Raw genomic sequence first — 9,841 nt, 5'->3', positions numbered from 1 at the left:
CATTTTCTCTGTTGGAATAGGAAGAAACGAATGTCCTCCAAGGCTGCTGAGTTGGGATGTAAGCTATAATCATCCCAACATGCACAGGGAGTGCATTCTGAATTATTCAAAGTTTTCAGACCTCATTCTGTTCTGATATTGGTGCAAATCAAGAATAAGTCTGCAGGAGTCAAATGACTCATACCAGTTTTATACTGGTTAAGTGAGAGAAAAATCAGCTTGTTACAGTTAAACGGTGATCAATTTCCATTTAATTTCTGCCAAAGACCATGTTGGGAGCAAGATTTGCTTGTGTGATTTTTATGTAACTAGGAACAAGAACACAAACAAATGGGAAAACTATTTTAAGGCAATTGATTCAACATAGTTCAATATGCTGTAAGTAAAAATGGTAGGACAGCAAAACAAACAGAAATCCACTGAAAATTGCAGTGCTATCACCAAAATAAGATGTGGCTGTCATATTATCTATCTCTTTTCTTATGGTTCCTAACATTGCTTTTTTGACTGCCACTGCACATTGAACAGATGCTTTTAGAAAACAATCCACAGTGACTCCAAGATCTCTTTTGGGAATGGTAACAGCTAATATGGACCCCATCATTTTGGCTGTATAGCTGGGATTGTATTTTTCGATGTGCATTACTCTAAATTTCATCTGACAAATTGTTGTCTGGTCACTCAGTATGTTGAATGATCTGTTAGTAACTCTTCCCCATCTGCTTGGGATTTAACTATTGCAATTTTGTATTGTCTGAACATTTTGCCACCTTACTGTCTACCACCCTTTCCATATCAGTTATGAAAATGTTGAATGATACTGGCCCCAGCACAAATTCTTGGGGGAACCCTCTAGTTTTCCTCTCTCTTTTCTGAGACTGACTATTTATTCTACCTTTCCCCCGTCATTTAACAAGTCATTGATCCATGTGAAGACTGCACATGGGCTACATCTACGAGTTGGCTCAGAAAAAAATATGCTAACGAGGGACTCATTTGCATGAGTCACAATCTCATTTGCATATTTTCTGTCAATCCGTTCTTGCACTGGGGTTTTTGTGCAAAAACAAGCAGTGCGGACATTTTCTTTTTGCGCAAAAAACCCTTTTTCTGCAAAATCCTTATGCCCAAAAAAGGAGGTATTCTGATCTTGCAGAAAAACGGGGCTCGTTAGCATATTTTTTGCCGAGAAAACTCGTAGTATAGACGTAGCCATGCAATCTCATGATTGTGCCTCTTATCTTACACACTGTACTGCCTATGAGATAGAGGAATGTTTGGGGTCAGTGTAACCCACACACCTCCTGGGTGTGCTGTACTAGCCTAGGTAGTGGCACTTAAACTATTTACAGAGAGAAAGAATGAGTGAGCTTTCAGCCTTAGCTGAAAACCAGCTGGTTGTTAGCTCAAGCTATAGTGGCTCATGCACTAAGCTCCAAGGGTCCCAGGTTTCGTTCTGCCTGTCGGCACTACATAAGCAGTGGGAGCCTGGGGCTGGAGAGGGAAGCTGCTGAACATAGCTTGGGTCAGCTTGGACATAAGTCAGAGACATTTCCAGACTGTTCTAGCTCCTGCCAGAGACCATACCAGTCATTGGCATCACTGAAATCCCAGCAGCATAAAGCTGGTGGAAGCAAAAAAGTTGTACATATGCTCCTATCAGACATTTAAGCTACTGCCTCATGCCAACAACATTGTTGCTAGATGCAAATATAGATTTAGGAAACTAACTTCAAACTATTAGGTTTGATCATGTTGGCCTAGTTGACTAAAATGAGAGAGCTAGTCTCTTACAGAGCTAGCCTTCCATAAGAGCTCTGCAGTGTGTACTGGAGAGAATGTTGTACTTCCTACAGAGGATGATTAACGGGTTTTGCACTCTGGGTGGCTGGAGGGACTTTCTTGCATATTCAGGAATTCACCATGGTGATTAAGCCATAGTAATGTACCTTCCTTCAGGCAGATTTGGGATAGTTTTCTCCATCCTGACAAATCACAATCAAAGGAACAACGACAGAAGAAACTACTGATGCAGCAGAATAGCTTGATGCCCTGATGAAATCACTGTTGACAAAACTGATTTTCTGTAGCCTGCTTACCTCTACCCAGTATGGCCTTTCTTTCACCAGAAAAAAACCCAAATAGCTGCAGACATGCAATTAAGCTCATGTCTCACATTGGGTCTTCAACATATGAAACTGTGAAATCTAGGGACAAAGCAGTAGCCTTCGATGTTCCTTTCTACTTGTTCTTTGGCTCTATCAGAAGATTCATGCCTTTATTTGTATCATTTTTAAGATGGCTTGTACCAGATTTCTGTACCTGAGAACTTTGATCAGGAACTATGATCTTTAAATTAAAGGGCCAGATCCCCAGTGGGGGTAAACCAGAATAGCTCCACTGCAGTCAGTTTAGGATTCTGACACATAATTTGTCATTTTTCATTAAAGAGCATATCCAATTGCCAGAACCCAATCCTACCTCTCTCAATCTGCTCCATACCCACTTAGCCTTCCCTGGGTCCTCTGTACCATCAACTCTGTGCCATATCAGGGATCTTCAGCCACTATGCTATTGCTCCTCAGATCTTGCTTTAAATCTTGTGCAGGAGGCATGACTTAAACTCAATTAAATCTGCATCCGCCCATCATATTTCTGAGTCTATCATTTTTAATCTGCATAGAAAAGTTTGATAAAATAATTATTTTAAATTATCATTGAAATTCAGGGAGTTATTTTATTGTACATGTATTTTACGTACAAATAAAAGCATGAATCTTCTGTGTGATTTATAAAAAATGTGTACCATTATGAATAAAGTGACTGCAGAAGCAGGGAGTCAGCTTATGAGCATTCACTTTCTCAAGAACTGTGCAAAAATCCAACATCAACAACACAGATTGTGAAAAACCTGCTGTTCTGCAATTGATGAATCAATTGCAGGTTTCCTAATTCTCTGATGTGAATAAAGTAAAATCCCTAGAACAGAATTTTGTTACAGGATAAAGGGTGAGGTTGGAAATAAATCCCTCAAGTATAGATTAATTTGGGGGCTTTTATAATCTAATCCATGCCTAGACTTTTTGTCATAGTTTATTTAACATCAGAATACTCTGATTTTGTGACACTAATGTCCTCTTTATCACACATTCTTAACTTTCCCTTTCAAGTCAGTTCCTTTTTAATTCTAGCTGTTGCAATTCTGGTGGTACATAAAACACATTTATTCTTTCTTTTTTTCTGGACGTTGTTCCACTTTGCGTCTGCTGATTGACACTGGACGGAGTGGACTGCTTCTGTAGTCACCTTGTTCACAGATCTTCCATATAACAGCTTAGATTCAGATCCTAATTAGATAAATTCATTTGAGTGTCCAGAAGTAGTTGGCAGACACAATAGGCAGAAATACCCAGTGAAGAAGAGGAAGAAAATGTTCCTGTGTTCTCAGTAACTCTGCAACCGCTTATTACTAATTATTGACTCAAAAAGTGTGAAGAAGATGTAAGAATGTCAGCAGAATAGGACTTTGGCACATGACTTCAATAGGCAGTCTGAAAATAAACAGTGACAGGCTCTGGGCCCATCTGGAGATTAGATGCTTGTGTGCAAGTGTGATGGAGTGGGTGGGGGAGGGGCAGAGAATCCAAAATGAGTAAACGTATTTATACATTCATGCAGTAACAGAAAATATTAATTGTCATATATAAGTGCATCTAACATGCTGCCTCCAGTTGGACCCAGATTTGAAACTGCCCATTTGCAGATTGCCTACAGTCAGGTGCCAAAGTCCCGCTCAGCTGACATTCTTATCTGTCTCACACACTTTTTGAGTCAATAATTAGTAATAGGCTGTTGCAGGTTCCTGTATAACACATGCTTTCTCTTCTCCATTAGGTTTTTCTGCCCATTTTGTCTGGCAGTCATTGCTGGACACTAGAATGAATTTACCCAATACGGATCTGAATCTTCAGTAGTTCCATGGCAGGTTTATGAACAAAGTGATTACAGCAGCAATCCACTCCATCCAATGTCAATCACCAAGCATAAAGAACAGCAATTTGTAAAAGAGAAGGGAAGGTAAAATAATTCTTCCACTTATGAACCTTTATGTAAGTCTCAGCCCACAGGTAATTTTTGCAGCTGATCAGCTCATACTGGTCCAGTACAATGCTAACCTTATTTCCCCACTGTTCAATTAGATATTTATTTTCACTGAGTGTATTAACTGTTGTACTTGTCAGTGTGACTTCCCTACATTGCAATCTAAGGTATTCTGATGAAGAAAAATAACACAGAACAAAGCAGACCATATATTTAATTATGATGCAGAATGCAAGTGCTAATCAGTGACAAATGGCAGTTCTGAAAATTACTTTTCAGATTCAGGGGCAACACTGAAGTATTTAGAAAAAAACCCACCCAACCTACCAACCAAACCCATGTTTCAATTTAATGTATAAGTGCAGTGGCTGAGGTTACTATTCATCTATCTAAGTAAAGATATATGTAAGCTGTTTTTGCAAGAAACTGATGCATCTTTATTTGTATTATTATATATGTCACCATGGAGTTTTGTGCATGATGACACCTAGTGGCAAAAATTAATGGTTACATGCTATTCATTGGGCAGTTTAAAGGTTAAGATGAATTACTAGGAGAATACACCCAAGTTTCAAAAGGCCTGAAAGAAGAATGATAGTAAAGTGATATGGACAACGGGAGCTTAACATTCAACTACACAGGACACCAGAAAATTCAGGGTAGGGAACAATCTCGATAGAGGCAGTTGATCCATCTCTCTGCACACGTAGGATGTCCTCATTTCTAACTTTTGTGATTCTCTCTGAACTGTCAGAATATTGTGTGAATATAGCACAGCTGTCCCACATGCAGAAGGAAGGAGGCTGGGAAGGAAGGAAGGAAGCCAGTGATAGGGGAGACCTCTGGTCGACAGCCCGTTCTACCACAGGCTTCTTGTACTACCTAAACAAGTCACTTAGTCCAGTCAATGGGAGGTAGGTGCATAATACCTGGGTTTATAGAGCACTATTGTAGTTGGACTGGTCAGCACAAGGCTAATATAAAATCATCCATATAGCTGGAACATCTCGGTTATCTGTCAGTAGAGGAGCTGAGAATTGTATGTTGGTCTAGGACCCAGTGATGGGTCAATCTGGGCCTGTGTATAAGTACTATCTGTAGAGAGAAGAACTTAGCATGGTTGAGTTTCTTTTCTGAGGTCAAGAAAGGATAACCTTGTTGAGCAATAAACAAGTTATAGTTATTAGTTTATAAAAGCACCCTATGCGGGGTTAGGCACTTTCCAAACAGTCAAAGAGAGATGATGGTTCCTGCCTGAAGCAGCTCTCAGTCTAAGAGGAGACAGATCTGTAAGCAGAGACCAGGGAAAGGGGAACAACAGATAAGAATTTTTTAATACAAGTCCACTAGATTTGCTGTAGGCAGCACTGCAGGAGTGGGTCTTTAAGAGCAACTTAAATGTGGATGGAGGACATGTAGTCAAGGGAGCCAACAGCCTCCTCAGGCCATTGGACTAGGGCTCCACGCTCTCAGAGTGCAGTGCTGGTCTCCCTAGTCCTCAGAGCCATACAGAGCACATGGCTCTCCCACCGCAATTTAAAGGGTCTGGGGCTCTTGGTCCCTTTGATTTGCTGGGACCTAGGGCATTTGCCCTCTTTCCTTCCACCTGACAACAAGCCTACATGTAGTATATGACATGGATGCAATTAACCAAGATGCTGACAAATAGACTGATTAATGCAGGAACATCGGTGGAGGAGAGGAGGTGGAGGCAACACAATTTAAGTAGGGAGGGGCAGACCTACAGGTTTTGAATATGCATGGGCAGCCAGTGAAAGGAGGCCTCATGTCATGCAAATATACCAAGTATGGGCAGAAGAACATGAGAAAGGGCATAGTATGGTGAAAATACTTGTATGGCTCCCAGCACAAGCAGGCTATCTTCTTCAAAACTGAAAATGATTTCATTACTCATTTTTCTACTATTAGAATAATGCCAAACATTCTTGCTTTGCTGACAATTCTTTCTAATGGCCATGTAAGAATGCAAAATATTTACAAGATTATTGTATCAGTCAGAGAGGAAATTAAGCTAACGTTAAAGTGTCAGGGTCCAACTCTGCTTCGAACTGTACCTCCGCACCCCATTAAAGTTAAACTAACCCAAGTTAAAGTTAACAGGGTTACACAGTTTAGTTGAGAACAGAATTTGGCCTTAAGACCACTCATCTGGTGTATGCCCTCATCCAGAGGGAAAAAAGATGATTGAAAGGGAAATTATTGTGAGTAATTTAGATGATAAACATTTAAGGGCAGGGACAGGGAGACAACTCTTCATCCCAGTGAAGTAATGGAAAAACTATTAATGTCAGTGAGCTCAGGATTTAGCTTAGTGGGACAGATTTACCACTGTTATAAATTGCCATCATTCATTTCACTTCCACAATGATACACTGATTTACATCAGCTGACAATCTGGCCCATTGATTTTCATTTGTAAAGTCTCATTTTGGTTCTCAAGTACTACTCAGGGGCAAATGCCATAGAAATACCTCAACACATTTCTAATACTGTATAAAGAACAAATAATATATCTTCTGTTATGTTTTGCAGCCAATATTGAAATAGGAGATTTTTATGGTAGCCTTTTACATCATGAAAATACTGTTTGAAAGTGGTTGCTATTACATATTACCTAAGCGGCTCAGCTCATGGTGTGGCTGCAGATTACATTTATTTGGAGTTTAATTTTTGCAGTGAAACCAGTCCAACCACCAATTTACCAGAGAAAAGCTTTTATAGATGCCTGGAATGCATGCACAAATCAGTGCTCATGGAAATATAACATCACACTGAGCTTGAAAATGTTCCATGTGATTAGAAGCCCACTGGCCAAAACAACAGGGCAGAATGTGACCATATTATTTGTGAATAGACTGGGATACCACCCAGGGCACATATTGCAGGAAACCCCTGTAAATGGTGGCCTACCTCAAAAATTCAGCTTGCAAACTCATCTGGAAAAAGTCTGGCCAAGACATTCAGTATCACATTCCTGCTGAAAATTTGGGTTAGCTGTCATAGAATGGGAAAACTGGAGGCCTCAATGGGTATGCAACTGGAACACAAAAAACATTTCCAGGTGAAAGTTGAAAATACAAGGCAATATTTCAGCAAATGATATTGAATATTTAGCCAAACTGTCCTTTGAAGAAAATGCAAAAGCTTTCATGACTAAGACAATTGAGTTAGGGATTGAAAGCAGATTTCTGGGCCTCTGGGGATACTATTTATACCTTGATTGCCACAATTATAATTTCCATGATTCAGACTATACCAGTTCCTGCTCAGAGAGTGAAGTTTTGAGGAACACTGAACATTCCTGGCCCTGGGATAGAAGTGCAGATCTGTATCCTTCCATTGGCATCAAGAAAACATTTGGAAAACATATTATGTTTCTCACAATTTAGGGTCCATGAGAATCTCTTCAATGACATTCCATGATTATGATCTGCTTGGGTATGTCTAGACTAACTATCCCTCGCTTCATTAAAATAAAAATGGCTGCTGTGCTGCGCCGGCTCAGCTGATCGTCGGCACAGTGTGGCAGTCAAGACACAGATCAGTCAACAGGGAATGCTTTTGTTGACCGCTCCCTTATGCCTTGTGAAACGAAGTTTACAGGAGTGGTAGACAAAGGCGTTACCTGTCATCCGATCCGCATCTTGACTGCCGCGCTGTGCCAACAATCAGCTGAGCCGGCACAGAGTGGCGGCCATTTTTATTTTAATGAAGTGGGGGATATTTAAATCCCTGCTTCAATGACTATGTCGGGTAGTCTAATTTACATGCCTCTGTCGGCAGAGGCATGTAGTCTAGACATACCCCTAGTGTCTGTCATACTAGACTAACTTACTGAGATGAACTTTTATTATTTCTTTCTAAAGTAAGCCATTTTTAGAAGTTATTGAGACTGCTTTAACAGATCTAACCATCATTATAGCAGAAATGCTTTGCATGTTTGTAAAAGCTTATATGTGGGTCTACTTTGCTGATTAGCGTTTAAATGTTTTAAATCAGTGACAAATGGCACCCAAAGTTCAGCAGTAACCATTCAATCTGATACATATATTTTCCTATTGGCAGTGTTGCTGTAGCTATGCCAGTTGCAGGATATTAGAAAGACCAACAGGACCAATATGGCCCACCCAGGTCTCCCCAATAGCTCAAATATCCTGTCTCCAGTGTTTTATCCCCGTGGGTATACTGGGGCCCCGTGGGGAACTTTAACAGTGAAAGTAACACAGATTTTGCAATGGGAGAAGCAGGAGGCAGAAGCTCTGATCCTCGAGTGCCCCAGCTACAACCACCAGGAACGTAAGCCCCCAGCTCCAGGAGGTGTTGCTGAGAGTGAAAACCCCATCTCCACAGGAGCTGCTGAAAAAAGAAATCCCAAGCTCAGTGCCTGGAGCTGCTGCAGGAATTGCAGTGAGGTGGGGGGAGAGAGCCCAGCTGCCAGGCTGATGCAGCACAGAAGTGAGGAGCTGATCTCCCCACCAAGAATGGCTGTGCAGGGGAAGGACAACTCCTATCCATCCCCAGCACAGCAGGAATACCAGCTAAGAACCGCAGTTTCCCAGCATCAGGAGATATTTGATTTCAGGGGGAGAGGCTAATTTCACTGTCCATGACATGTTTTTCATGCCTGTGAAATTGGTAGGGCCCTATCTATAATGAAGGTTGCATTTAGATGTAATTAGTTGATTTAAATTAGGAATCTGTCTAGATACCAATTGTGTTCACACCATTTTCTAGCAGGCTCAGGGTCTTAGTATGGTAGAGAAGAGCCAAAGTGCAATTAGATAAAGGTTTGTATGTCCTCAACCTGGACTCTTAGCTGGGCCTGTCAGTTACAGATAGCGCCCAAGTTGAGCCCTTTGTAGATTCAAAGTTGTTAATACATCACGGCTGTGTCTAGACTGCACCCCGTTTGCGGAAAAGGAATGCAGATTAGACACAGCACAATTGCAAATGAAGTGGGGATTTAAATCTTCCCCACTTCATTTGCATGAACATGGCTGTCACTTTTTTCTGGCTTGGGGCTTTGCCAGCAAAAAGCGCCAGTCTAGATGGGGATGTTTCGGAAAATAAAGCCTTTTCTGAAAGATCCCTTATTCCTCTTAAAATCAGGTTTCCATCGCACTCTGCAAGCTCACCATGCCGGACTGCTACCTCTCTGTTGGGAACCCGTTCGGCATGGGGAAATCCTCAGCTGGGGCTGTGCTCCTGCAGGTGGCTAAAGCCATCAACCAGGTGCTGCTATGGAGGGTTGCAACTCTGGGGAACATTAACAGCATCGTTGATGGCTTTGCTGCCATGGGCTTCCCCAACTGTGGGGAAGCCACAGATAGTGCTCACATCCCCATCTTGGCCCCCGACCACCGTGCCTCAGATTACATAAACAGGAAAGGGTACTTCGCCATGGTGCTGCAGCCCTCATAGATCACAAGGGATGCTTCACCGACATCAACATTGGCTGATCACAGAAAGCACACGACACCTGCATCTTCCAGAACTCCTGCCTGTTCTGAAAGATGCATGCCGACACCTTTTTCCCCACCCACACCGTCAGAGTCAGGGAGGTGGATGTGCCCATCTGCATCCTGGGTGATGCAGCCTACCCTCTGCTCCCCTAGCTCATGAAGCCTTACATGAGTGGCCAGGATCCCACTCAGGAGCATTCAATGCCAGGCTGAGCAAGTGCTGAATAGTCATAGAGTGTGTATTCGGCTGTTTAAAG

General features: G+C 41.8%; 1 protein-coding gene across 1 annotated transcript; it reads left to right on the top strand.

Moving 5' to 3' along the window:
• The first annotated feature begins 6,752 nt into the window (after positions 1–6,752).
• LOC102449055 (hyaluronidase-4) lies at positions 6,753–9,543 on the top strand. Its single transcript, XM_075919729.1, is given in 7 exon segments — positions 6,753–7,073; positions 7,075–7,105; positions 7,108–7,480; positions 7,482–7,511; positions 7,513–7,560; positions 7,989–8,064; positions 9,232–9,543. Coding segments are annotated over 7 exon segments (1,191 nt in total).
• Positions 9,544–9,841: the final 298 nt, after the last annotated feature.

This window comes from Pelodiscus sinensis, chromosome 1 (assembly GCF_049634645.1).
Source record: "Pelodiscus sinensis isolate JC-2024 chromosome 1, ASM4963464v1, whole genome shotgun sequence".
NCBI lineage: Eukaryota > Metazoa > Chordata > Testudines > Trionychidae > Pelodiscus > Pelodiscus sinensis.
This window is presented reverse-complemented; position numbering and strand designations above follow the sequence as displayed.